Genomic DNA, 13515 nt, shown 5'->3' with positions numbered 1-13515 from the left:
TAGATGAAGAGTCTCAGGCAGGACCGAGGCTGCCAGCTGCTGACAGTGAGCAGGGAGAGAGCAGCAGAAGCTGGGCAAGAGCAGGGCACCTTCAGCCCCCTTCATCAGTCAGAAATCATTTGGGTGTCTGTGTGAAATGTCTGGTTTTTAAAATCTTTTTGTAGACATATTTATTAAATGTTTAACAATTATATAGAAGAAAGACAATGTAAAGAACAAAACATGACAAAACAAAAATGAGTTGAAGTTATGAACTGTTTCTGAGAGACAAATAACACCAGGATCCTTTTTGTGTAGCTGACAGCTGGTAACTGTGCAGGGGCGGGTCTAGCAAAGTGTTGCCAGGGGGGCAGGTAGGGCATTAACAGGGAGAGGGGGGCACAAAGAAATACTTTTCTTTCTTATTCTCATTTAAAATGCTTTTAATAAATAATTATCTGAATCTTACAACAAACGTTTCCATCTGATGTAAAATGTATAGAAATCCATTATTGTACATAGTCATTTTTTAGGGTCCCATCATAATTTCTTCAGAAGTAAGTACTGCATATGATGCCAGTGTTTCCCACATTTTCTAGATTCTGCACCAGTACTGTGTGTAAAATGCATCAAAAAGTCAGTTTGATTCTTTCTCAGCTGTCTTTCTGTCTCCTTTCACTTTTTAAAGGTTGCCATGTTAGAAAACATATTTTGCCCTGCCGTGCTGTTTATTGATGTGGCAAATGAAAGGTTTATGAAAACATATCTAAATCTGTCATCAGTAATCAGCAATGATCATGTCTCACCTCTAGTCTCTGTCTTAATGTCAGGTTTCCACCGTGTGTTGTAGATGTTCAGGAGGTTAACTCGACCAACAGTCTACTTCCTGTTTAGAATACCAGGACAGGGAGGATGGTGCAGGTTTAAGTTTATTAGACTGATGCATGTATACCAACAAGACAGCGTCCATCACTGTGACAACAGCGTTTGTTTTCATTCAAAGGCTTCATGGTTTTTCCTTTAATACCTGGGGGGCCGGTCTCCAGTCAAAATGCCCGGGACCATTTTTTGTCCCAGTCCAGCCCTGGTGTCAGATCTGCATGCAGTGTCAATGAGACGATCAACAACAGATCAGACAAAACACTCAGGCGGACACTCCTCTGTAGAAGGAAACATGGAAAGTGTGAGGTAATCAGTGCACAACATCACTTTGTATTTCAGGCTGTTTTTATATAGAACTTCAGCACCAATGTAAAAGTTCTGGTTTGAGGAAGATGAAGAACATTTTCAGGAAGGATGCCGTCTGCAAGCAGAGCTGCTTGAACCTCAGCGCTGAGGTCCAGACTACTTCCTGTGAAGCCACGTGATGTAAATCTGCTGCTGTAACTTCACAGTTTACTGAAGCTAAATGCAACTGAAGGAAACGGTTTCCAGGGCCTAATCCGTGGATCGACTTCCTTCGAGGCGTGGACGTCTATCAGCAGAGAATGTCCCTTAGTCTGTAACACAGTCAAATATATTCTCAAGTAATATTCAAGCATGCCATTCAACGTGTTAGTACGAGCTCGGGAGCAGCTTGGGAGAACAAGAAAACAGAGACTGCTTTAGATTGTCTTCCCAAATTGACTCAACTTTATTCTCAAGTACAACAGTTTATATAGAGGGTAAAATTCATGAGACAGCAGATTATCAGTTTAAACCAGTACAGACCAAGATAAGGGAGCGTCTTCCTGCCCTTGGGTGAAGAAGCATCCTTTGTATAGTGTATCAGTTCAGCTACAATTGTGATTATCTCAGCGACATATTTTCAAGGCACAAAACAAAGAGTTCTTACATTAGTGAAATCTGAAACAAACCATTTGGCCTTCAACAGGCGTCTAAAAGATTAAGAAACTAATGTAGCTGAGGGAGTGATCTCTGTGGTATTTCAACCTTGTACCAGCCTGTGATTCTCACACATCAATTCTTGGGTCAAAGAGAAAAATAACTAAAACAAAGGGGCCTTATTGAATGACAGAGTTTTCCTGCATAATGTCACTATAAAACAATATCCAGTAAATGCTCCCATGGTACTAAAATACCTAACAGTTCCCCTCTTTTATTATTTTTAAAAATAATAACTCAAATAGAAAGGAAAAATCACAAATGTAATAACATAATATAAAAAGCAAATCATAAAATGTAATAGTTCACAACCTAATGTTCAATATACACATCAGGAACATCATTGGTAACATCTGGCACATCCTCAGGATCAATTTGTGCTAATTGCAAATACATTGAAGTAGCTGTACTAGTAGCTATATGGGTTATCATTGAGCGTACACAGGGTATCATGGTTTATTGGTGGTGTCTGTGTTGCTTTCTACTGATTTTAGAGAACGTGAGGAGTGTACTAGGTGGGTGTCTTGCCAAGTGGAGCATGAGGTATTGTCAGCAAAATGTGGCTTGCAGAAATGTGAACAGGGTTGCAGTTTACAATACGAAATAGTAAATAAAAATCCTAAGGTTAATGCAGTAGATATGATTAATAACCTAAATATATAAAAAAGACAGTTCTTTAGTCGTCTCCTGGCCTGGTCCCAGGTTTGAGAGACACCGTATAAGCGTCGTGTGATGACAATGGGCATTTCATTTTCTCCATTATCAGGATGAAACGAGTCTATCTTTATCAGGTTAGACATTGTGTGGTACTCTAGGCTTTCTGTTCCTGCTGGATGTTCGAGTACCTTGTTGTTGTTCTTTCAGGCGTTGTGTGTTAATCAGTGATTGTGTGTGTGTAGGTGGATTGGATCCGGGCGTTGGCTCGCCTGAGTCGTCATCTACTTGATCCGACGCCTTAGGTGGTTTGGTGGGGCTGGTCTTAACCCTGCTGGCATGAATCCTCTGAGGTTGTCTGTCTGTTAGGATGCTGGTTCTCGTCACTGCAAGTACAGTCTGGGGGCTGGAACACGCGGCCTCCCCGAGTGCCCTTGGTTTTAGCGACTTTACCAACACCGCATCTCCTGGTTTCCACGGATGGGTTGGATCTATGGAAGGGAGAGGCTGAGAGAGACAAACTTTCTGATAGTTATTATTCAGTGTTTCTACCAGGTTATGAACATAGTCAGACAATGCAGTGTCTATGTCCCCTTCCAATAGCGGTGCCCCTCTGGAGGCTGACCATGGTGTTGGAAACGGTCTTCCCATGATTATTTCAAATGGAGATAATTTGGTTGCTGCGGATGGAGTCATTCTAATCTCGCAGAGGATTTGAGGAAGTAGTTTGATCCAGGTCATTCCTGTTTCTATCATTGCTTTAGTCAGGCGATTTTTTATGGTCCTATTCATTCTTTCTACAACTCCTGAACTCTGAGGATGGTATGGCACATGATATTTCCAGTCTATTGCTAGAGTTTTAGCACACTTTTGAATTACTTCTGATGTGAATGAAGGTCCTCTATCACTGTTAATTTGGTGAGGTATTCCAAATCTGGGTATTATTTCATTGCATTCTATCATATATTTTTTACAGGACTTTTTAATCAGCCTACTTTCCTTATCACAAATAGTATTTAACATTTCTACTGACCTGTTTTCTGGCGATAATCGTTCGGGATAGGGCTCCGGAAATACATTAGGATGCATTAAACTTATAGTTCTTAAGTTCGAGACGAAATCAGTCACGTAAGCACTTCCGCATGTTCTGGATACGTAATCATGGAAGTCTTCATTGATTCGCGAGCGTGGGTTAAACGTAACCGGAAGTGGGAGTCGTACGGAGCCGCTATTTGTGATTTTATATTTAATTTTTTTCGGTTTTACAGTTAATTTTGATTTTTTTATCGGACCCGTCTAAGGTCTTTGAATTATTCTGACCCATGGTCAGTGATTTCCAGAGGGGTTTAGACGCTTTGAAGGATTTAAGTTAGTTTTTATTTTTGCTGTGGCACACCTGAGGTTACTTGATTTTTTGCTAGCAATTTTATCTTTTTAGTGAGCAACTTCTCACTTTTTAACGAGCAACTTCTCGTTTTATGACCCCAGGCAACTTCCTGTGTCCTTTCTGCTGGTGAGCAACTTCTTAGTTTATGACAGCAGGCAACTTCCTGTGTCCTTTCTGCTTTTATTTACAAAACAACAGGCAACTTCCTGTGTTTCTATGTGGGCCACTAACGAAGGCTCCTCAGCGTATCCCACTTGTTACTATGTGGGCCACTGAAGAAGGCCTCGTCAGCGTATCCCGTTTCTATGTGGATCACTGAGAAAGGCATAACACAGTCTTATAAAATAAAAGACGAGTGCCTACCTTCGTCAGGATCCCACTTCTGACACCAAAATTGAAGGAAACTGTTTCCAGGGCCTAATCCGTGGATCGACTTCCTTCGAGGCGTGGACGTCTATCAGCAGAGATTGTACCTTCACCTATCAGCAGAGAATGTCCCTTAGTCTGTAACACAGTCAAATATATTCTCAAGTAATATTCAAGCATGCCATTCAGCGTGTTAGTACGAGCAGCTCGGGAGCAGCTTGGGAGAACAAGAAAACAGAGACTGCTTCAGGTTGTCTTCCCAAATTGACTCAACTTTATTCACAAGTACAACAGTTTATATAGAGGGACAAATTCATGAGTCAGCAGATTTATCAGTTTAAACCAGTACAGACCAAGATAAGGCAGCGTCTTCCTGCCCTTGGGTGAAGAAGCATCCTTTGTGTAGTTTATTAGTTCAGCTACAATTGTGATTATCTCAGCGACATATTTTCAAGGCACGAAATAAAGAGTTCTTTCATTAGTGAATTCTGAAACAAACCATTTGGCCTTCAAGAGGCGTCTAAAAGATTAAGAAACTAATGTAGCTGAGGGAGTGATCTCTGTGGTATTTCAACCTTGTACCAGCCTGTGATTCTCACACATCAATTCTTGGGTCAAAGAGAAAAATAACTAAAACAAAGGGGCCTTATTGAATGACAGAGTTTTCCTGCATAATGTCACTATAAAACAATATCCAGTAAATGCTCCCATGGTGCTAAAATACCTAACAGCAACATTACCATATAATCTGTTTTCAACAAAGGTTTCACTCCGTCCGGTGTTGATGGAATGATTCAGGCCGTACTCGTCAGGCTTCCCGTCGACCACACGCATTTCAGTCACAAACCCCGTGACTGACAACAAGGGAAACAGCAGAAGAAAAGATGTGAAAAATACTGGATGATGATGATGGAGGATTAACCGCGGTGGTTAAACTGTTTCCTGTCTTTGTGGGCGTACTCACAGGGAAGTTTCCAGGCACGTCAGTCTTGGTGGCTAAAGTCTCCATTTTCCAACATGTATCGCTACAGGTGCAAAGACACAACATTAATCATCAGTGTAAATATTTTAATGCTGTCCAAACGGTGTTTGCTTTGTCTGTCCTCTCGCGCTCACAGAGGAAACGAGGACGCCACCTTCAACCCATCTTCAGTTGGCTCAACCATGGCCGGACTTCCTGTTGGCTTTGTGACAGCAAACCACTTGAAATGAGAGCAAACTGCAGTCAAGCACCACTTACAGCAACCTGTGGACACGCAAATGGAAAGCACTGAGAATCATACAGAAGCATAAGAGCTGTTTATGGTAACACGTGTGTGTGTGTGTGTGTGTGTGTGTGTGTGTGTGTGTGTGTGTGTGTGTGTGTGTGTGTGTGTGCACATTAATAACACACTGATGTATGTTAGTTTGATTTATGCTATATCTGAGAAAACAACTGCAGAATTTTACATCAAAGTTTCCAAAGCTGATGTTTTGTTGTTCACTCTGTTTTATATTCATATAGTTTGTTGTTTTTAAATCAGTGGACAAAATAAATATTATCACACAAAATCCAGGGTGAAACATAACCAAATAACCTAAATGGTGAAGTCATTATAGAAGTACATGTTGCAAAGGTCAGCCTCCTGTATAGACTGCTAAACTGTCTGGGGGGGCCCTGCCTGTCCTCGTTGGATAAGCTCCACCCCTTTTCCATAAGACGGAGACATTTGTATGAAAATAGATGGGCAGTAAAATAAAAAATAAAAAATATTATGGATGACTCTGTAAATCAAAGTCGGCCTGAGGCAGAAGCAGAAACCATGAGGAGCACAGCACCACTCCCAGAAGGGCACGAAGTGAAGCCATAGCTGCTGAAGAGTGAAGACGTGATGATGGAGGAGATCACAGATGAAGATCTGCTGCCTGCTGACTCTTTATATAGAAGAGTGAGACTATCTCCCCACCAGCAGCTGCACTTATACAAACCCCAGGTGCTGGGATGGCTTTGAACATGTGACATTTTCTGCAAACACATGGACAGTTTCATAACCACAAAGATTATTCCTGCAGCGGCAGAATCGTATCCACTGTGTGAGAGGTGAACGTCAGACAGTTCTTAGAAAATGTAGTTTCTCTGTAAGCTTTTAACGTCTCTTTTACCCCCATTTGTCTAAAACTACTTGACAGCCCTTCATGTCAGAGGTTTATTACCTGTGCAGGATGGAGCACATGGTCTCAGTCAGGCTGGACACGATCACTCCTACAGGAAGTAAATGTGATTTTATTTCACCTGTGAAATGATGAAAAACAGCAGAATAGCTCACGCTAACAAACGGGTGTTGAAATGTTTCATTTTCTGCTGTTTCACAGGTCAAAAAGGGCGTCGAAGCAAACTGAAGCTGAGCTGCTGCTGCTGTTGTAGTGCAGCATCTGCTGTGTGCTTCATCAGAGAACCTTCTGTACACAGCAGACAGAGGCTGCTGCCACTGAAGTCCATCTGCTAGAGAGCTTTAAACACTGGTTATTGAAGTGGCTTTGATGATACTGATACACAGTCTTTGCTGCTGTCACAGGACAGGGATCCACCAGGGAGTAGTTGTCAGGATAAAGAGCCTTCGCTTCTCTAAATATAAACTGGATACTTGTAGGAAACTTTGGGAAGCAGCATTTTTCCTCATATCGTCTAAACTGAAGTTAGCTCAGGTGCTTCTTCCATACTTGCTCTGCAGAAAGCCAAAGAGTTTGGAGCTCTGCAAACATTTGCAGCACAGCTGGATGTTTGTAACTTTGGTCACCTCTGTATCATCCCTCAGATTCTTTCTGCACAGCTTTGAAACCACGACAGCACGAGTGATGCTGAGGAGACGTCCAGTTTAAACAGACCTTTATTCCTGGAACACAAACACATGAAGTGATGCTGCTAAAGAAGAACATTTAATCGCACTAATGAATCAAGCATCTGTTTGTCTGTCAGTCTGTCAACAGTTCCTCTGATCGACTTCAGACTTGGTGGGTATTTTGTTTTTGCAGCGGTCAAAGTCGATCAGCGTGTTGCTTTGTCTGCTGTAAATCTGCCTGTACAAAGGGAAACATGCATGTTTTAGATGCAAACTCACAACATGGCTGCATTTTTGTGATTATGTGTATTTTATATTGATTTATTCTATTATGTTTTGTATATGAATCTTTACAAGTGTGTCGATACAAAGGCTTGATTAAAACAAAGGTCTCAGCTGTGCTGTTAGGGATGCTCTCATATTTGTTTCAAATGTAATAAATCAAAGGATTTCAGGCTTTTCATCCTTTTTATTTGTTTGGTTCTAACAGCAGCTGGATAAAAACATGCAGGTGATGAATATAATTGTGTGATATTATGAGCATTGTGAATAAAGAAAGAGCAGAGATAGTAAAAAGGAAACAGGTGATGGACGTGAGATTTTCAGAACAAAAGCTCCTCAGTGAGACGATCACCTGGACACAAGGTCAGGCAGCTGGGACTCATCTAGAGAGCAAAATGGAAAAGTGATCTGTGCAGAACATCACTGTTGATTGCAGTTATTTACATCAGACTTCTTCTCTGAGATAAGAGCACCGTTTCTGGGAAAGATGACAGTATTTCCAGGCTGGATGCTGTTTGCAGGGAGAACTGAATGAAAGTCTCCTGCACCTCAGCGCTGAGGTCCACACCTGTGAACACAGATGAGGTCAATCTGCTGCAGCACGTAGAGCTTTACTGATCAGCAGGTTCAAAGGATTCAGCAGAGCGTAGAGTCAGAGCTAAATGCCACATCACCATAGAGTTTGTTAACAACAGCTTTCTTTGCCCTTTGTCTCGATGGACTGAATCAGGGATACTCGTCATACTTCACCTCAACCACGTCACTGAGAGACCCCAGCCTGACACAGCAGCAGAGATGATGAAAGCAGAAACAGCAAACAGATGCTTCAGTTGTGTTTCTCTCTGTGTGTGTGCGCTCACGCCCACTTGTGTGTGTGAACTTTCCACGTACCTCAGCTTGTTTCTCCAACATGAGCCATCAGGGCTGAAAAACATCACTAACACATGAATTCTTTCTCTTTTTGTTATCACCTGTGATCATGTGTCTCATGTTTCTGTCATTCACCAGTTCTTGTAGAGTTACGTGTAACTAGACTTCTGTGGGACGTAAATGATTGTTTTGTATGCAGATCTGTACAAAGGATGGAAACACTTGATTACAAAGGAGATCTCAGCTGTGTTGTTGTGGATGGACTTCAACGTATTTGTTAAAAAAGAGAATAAAGCAAAGTGTTTTAGCTGTTTGGGAGTTTTTGTTTGATTCCATTCAGTTTTATTTCTATGGAGTCAAATAATAAGAAAGGCTCTAGAACAGCCCTGAGTTTGTCCAGGTGACATTCCTCTGAAGAACAAAGACAAAGAGGAAGAAGGGGACTCGTTTTCAAGTCTTGTTTCTTTCAAAATAAAAGCTGAAATGTTTTGGAAGCATGATAATATTTCAGCCAGGATGCCGTCTCCAAGGAGACCTGCACCTCAGCGCTGAGCTCCACATCACGCCCTGTGAAAGCACAGATATAAATCTGCTGCAGTGAGAAGAACTTTACCCAACACAAGTGTAGAAGTAGACATTTGACTTTACCTACAACCTGTTAACAACAAAGCTTTCATTGCCTCTGCTGTTGATGTCATGTAGGACTAATCATACTTCACATCAGCCATGCACACGTCAGAGGATCTCCAGGCTTTCAGTAAGTGGAAGCTACCATGGATAGAAAGACTACGACTCATCTTAAATCTCAAATCTTTGTCTCCAAAGAGCTGCTGATGTGTCCGATATGATCCACAAGCTTAAACTAGGATTATAAGTGTGTGCAGTGATGTGTGTGAAACCTCTGAGGACTCACACGTGTGTGCTTCAGCCCACACACACATATGAAGCACTGCGACCTCACACAGAAGTGTTTTACACATCCAACCTGAATCCTGATCATTTCTACAGTTTATTAAGTTCAGCTTCACCTGAACATCAGTGATGAAGCTGCTCTGACTCCATCACAGCTCACAGCTGTTGGAATGAGTCAAACAATGAAGAAGGTTCAGAAACAGCTGATGATTTTACAGAAACATGATGCAAACATGAAAATGGACACATGATTTTTTATTAACAGACACTGTTTATGTTTCACTGTGCATGACGTCATCAACACTGACACCAGGGGGCGCTCATCAGCAGCCTGAGGAAGTGTGATAATGGGGGGAGACGCAGTGTTGTGTGTACTGCAGTCGGACAGAAGGAAAAACTTCCTCCTGAAAACATTTTCATCCTTCCCAAAAGTGTTTGAGTCAAATGTTACAAATATATAAATACAATAAAACACAGGGTCTTACATAAAATTAGTGATGCAGTTGTGCACTGAGCACCTTTCCAATGTTCCTTCCTCAGATGAGTCCAGCTGCTGAACACATTAACATCTGTATGTAAATGTAGCCGAGAACCAACCTGAGCACTGCTGGGAAAATACAAAGGCAACCATCAAAGTGCTGTATTATCTTATTTATTCTGAATGTTGACTTAGATCCACACCACGATTTATGAAACTATAGAACTAAAATAACAACAATCGTCTGCTTCTTTAAAATTTCTTTCATTACATCAAACCAGTGAAAACTGAAAAAAACAAAGAGCTGTTAGCATGTTCAGACCAACTTTGAGACAGAGACTGTAAAGTTCTGCACTTTAAATCCTGCCTGTGTTCCTGCAAATGATTCACACTGAAAGTATCTTAGTTTAGTATTGAGTGAGCCACAAAGCAGCCTGATAGCTTTAAAACAGGAAAAGTAAATGAAATTGACAGTTTCAGTGTAGCTGGATCTATTATTGGGGGGTCATGACCCCCGTAACCCTGCCTGAGGTCAAATCCACCATCTTTGTTTCAGAGCTTCATGTTCTCCCGTGTTTGTGTGCGTCCTCTCCGGTACTCCGGCTTCCTCCCACAGTCCAAACACATGCAGTTAGTGGGGTCAGGTTAGCTGTGAGTGGTTGTGTCTCTGTGTTATTCCACCTTAATCAATGACTTCCTGTTAGCATGAAGTGCTTCTGTAGGACTGATGTCATTTTCATGGTTGGATCATTTAAATGAAGCTGGACTCAGATGCAGTAAATAAGCTGATTGATCATTAATGAATAAAGCTGGTCAAACACATCACGTGGACACATGTGATTGTGTGTTGTAGTATTGATCCCAATGCTGGTATCAGTCCTGGATCAATAACACTGGATGGATGCGTTCAGCATGGAGCCCTGAGCTGTGTTACAGACAAACATGGAAACTGACAGGTCTGTGTCATTCACAGTCTGTAACACTTCTAAACAACAGAGGCTGACCCAAGTGCCTCAGAGCCAGGCACGCTCACATCACAGCTCTCTAAATAAGCCAGTTTCAAAATAAGAGCTGAAAGCTGTGTTTGCTTGTGTTAGCTTATTGTTGTGGAGACTAACATTCAGTGATCATGTGTTCAGACTCATAATGATTACTCTCAGAAATCCTGATCTTTGTATTTACTGTGTGTTGGATCAATAACTGAGATTCATGGTATCACACAGCTGTGCTGCTGCTGATGTCAGCACATCTGGAACAATACGAGGTATCTGCTACCAGACTGAGCAGGACGTGAGACCTGTGGACTGTTTAAAGCTGTCCCTCCACAGCTCACTCAGACCTGATCCACACCTCAGTGATATTCTCTGACTTCCTCAGTAGAGACAGAAACCATTCAGATCTGGGACCATCAGCTGACTGATGATGTCACACAGACTGTGTTTTTCAGGAACAGTGATTCTGATGTGAGCCTGCTAGCTGACAGCAGACCTGATGAAAGCACATGTTCACATCTGTGAGGACAGACTGGACTCTTTGACTGCACCTTGGTTCTCCTCAGAGGTCTGTACAGGAGCATGTCCACCCCCACTGAAGATCTCAGTCACTGTGAAACATAGAAAGCTGCTTGTGTGGCCTCTGCCTCACATGTAGATACAGCTACAGGTTTCTCTGTCAGTCAGACTGAAACAGTGTCCTGATGCTGCATCATTCAGCTCTGTGCCCCAGTCAGCATCACTGGGAGCTACCAGTGTTTCTGCCCTTTTCCTGTAACACTACACTCAGCACAGGCTCAGCTGGTATCCAGTGTTGGACTTTGGCTTCAGCTGCTGTGATAGATCCTCTAACATAGATCAGCTCTGCTACATGTTGTTAGATAAGTGCAGCTGCTGTCATGTCCTGATGTTTCTCTGGCTCAGCAGCTTCTCCATCAGAGGTTCACATGGAGCTGATCCAGTATCTCCAGTAACGGTGTTCTGTGCCTCACTGGTTCATCCTTCTGTCTGTGTGACGTCAGTCAGATGTTGAAGTTAAACTCTGTAATCTTCACTGTGTCACAGAGTTCAGTGAGTCCCGTTATTCACAGTATCAATCAGATCATCAGAGAACAGCTGATCAGCAATCAGTGGTGCCAACAGCGCCTCCTGTGGTGAGAGGATGCAATAATGCAATGTAGCATTTTTCCACTCAACACTTGCAGTCATGGAAACTGTCTGTTGGATCTGTGTGACGTTGCTTTCTTGGTCAGAGTTCCTCACAAATGTCCAGATGATTCTTCTAATGAGGCGTCGACCATGTTTGCAGCTCTTTGGAAGAAAACGTCGCCCTTTGCCATCCTTACTTTTCTTTGACTTCTTCAAATGCAGCTGAACTCCAGCTGGTATTTTCTTGGACTTTGCAGCTGTTTCTGGTCATCAGTTCATTCCTGCAAACCTCTGAAGCTGAACAACAATGATGCTGCATTGCTGGCTGATCCCAAAAGGTTGATTCTGTTCATCTGGACGTTTTCAGAAACGTTTGCTCACTGATCAGGTGACTTCTTCAGTCTCAGCTGACTGCAGCTTTACAAGCTTACAAACAGCACATTTGCACAATGACTGAAAGCAGCAGCACCTGATATATATGATACTAATATAATACATATACATATATAATCCATACTAATGATGAAGGAACTGAGCTCACAGTCCATTGTTCATTCAGTGAACTACTCAGTTTATTTTGGGCCTCAGAAATGCTCACTCTGTTTGTACATCACTGTCAGCAATAGACTCATTCTGCTGTGTGGACAGGAACACATGTGACATCACTTCCTGTTTGTTTGTGACTGAAGAAGTTTACAAGGAATCATTTAGAAGAGTTTCAAACATCAACTGATTGAATCCATGAATCTGAAAACGTGTTTGTGAGTGAAAGAGACAGACATGTACAGACTGAACTATCTGTTCAACAGTCAGAGTGTTTCTGTAACAGGAGACACTCTTTACACTCCACTCAGCACAGGGACACTGAGGAACCACGAGACCTGAACCAAAACCCAGGATAAAGAGTTTGAGTGAATGTGGTGTTGAAGGTGTGGAGGTGGATCAGAGTGTCAGAGGAGACTCTGTAGAAGGACAGAGTGCCAGCAGGACAGTCCACATACACTGCTGCTCTGTTAGAGACAGAGGAGGAGGAGGAGGAGGAGGAGGAGGAGATGATGGATGTTACTCTGTTATTGTGCCTGACAGACTGAGGACCATCATCAGTGCACCACAGACTCCAGGACTGATCATTGTATCCAAACACACAGTCACTGCCTCCTTTCCTTCTGATGCTTCTGTAACTCACTGATATATAAACGTCTCCTCTCCACTCGACCTCCCAGTAACAGCGACCAGTCAGACCATTTCTACACAGCAGCTGAGGATAAACATCAAATCTGTCTGGATGATCAGGATATGACTGAACCTCCTCCACATATGTCACCTTCCTGTTGTTGTCAGACAGTTGGAGCTTTGTGTTCACTGTGTTTGTGTCGATTGTGAGTTGACAGGAATCTGATGGAGAGAACAAACACAATCCAGCTGCAGTTATTGATCCATCATCTGTTCATTGATTGACACTTTGATGATGACTCCTGACATGATGAAGATGGTTGAATGTGTGCTGCTTTGTTTTCATGAATCCCATTAAAAACACACTTACACTTCCTCAGACCTGGTCTCAACCATCGGACTCCAGCAGGCTCCACCCTGAAAGGAGGAGGGGGGTCAGAGCAGCACAGTCAGCATGCACACATGGACATTACATGGCTCTCACACACACACTGTTACACACTGAGCTCAAAGCTCGGCTCCACTGTTTTATTCAAAGAAATCTACATTTATTTATCAGCACATTTAAAA

At 42.4% G+C, this 13515-nt stretch overlaps 1 protein-coding gene across 2 annotated transcripts in view; it reads right to left on the bottom strand.

Moving 5' to 3' along the window:
- Positions 1-9387: 9387 nt before the first annotated feature.
- The window catches only part of LOC145428432 (stonustoxin subunit alpha-like), a 21455-nt gene continuing 17327 nt past the window's right edge, over positions 9388-13515 (bottom strand). For both annotated transcript variants that reach the window (XM_080300589.1, XM_080300590.1), the window contains 2 exons: positions 13316-13362; positions 9388-13167 (listed from right to left, as the gene is read on the bottom strand). In XM_080300589.1, the coding sequence (XP_080156715.1) occupies positions 12623-13167; positions 13316-13362 (592 nt within the window). In that variant the 3' untranslated portion in view covers positions 9388-12622. The remainder of the gene's footprint in view (positions 13168-13315; positions 13363-13515) is intronic.

The sequence above is a fragment of the Astatotilapia calliptera genome, chromosome 4 (assembly GCF_964374335.1).
Source record: "Astatotilapia calliptera chromosome 4, fAstCal68.1, whole genome shotgun sequence".
In the NCBI taxonomy this organism is placed as follows: Eukaryota; Metazoa; Chordata; class Actinopteri; order Cichliformes; family Cichlidae; genus Astatotilapia; species Astatotilapia calliptera.
Note: the sequence above shows the minus strand (reverse complement) of the source record. Positions and strands in the feature narration are given on the sequence as shown.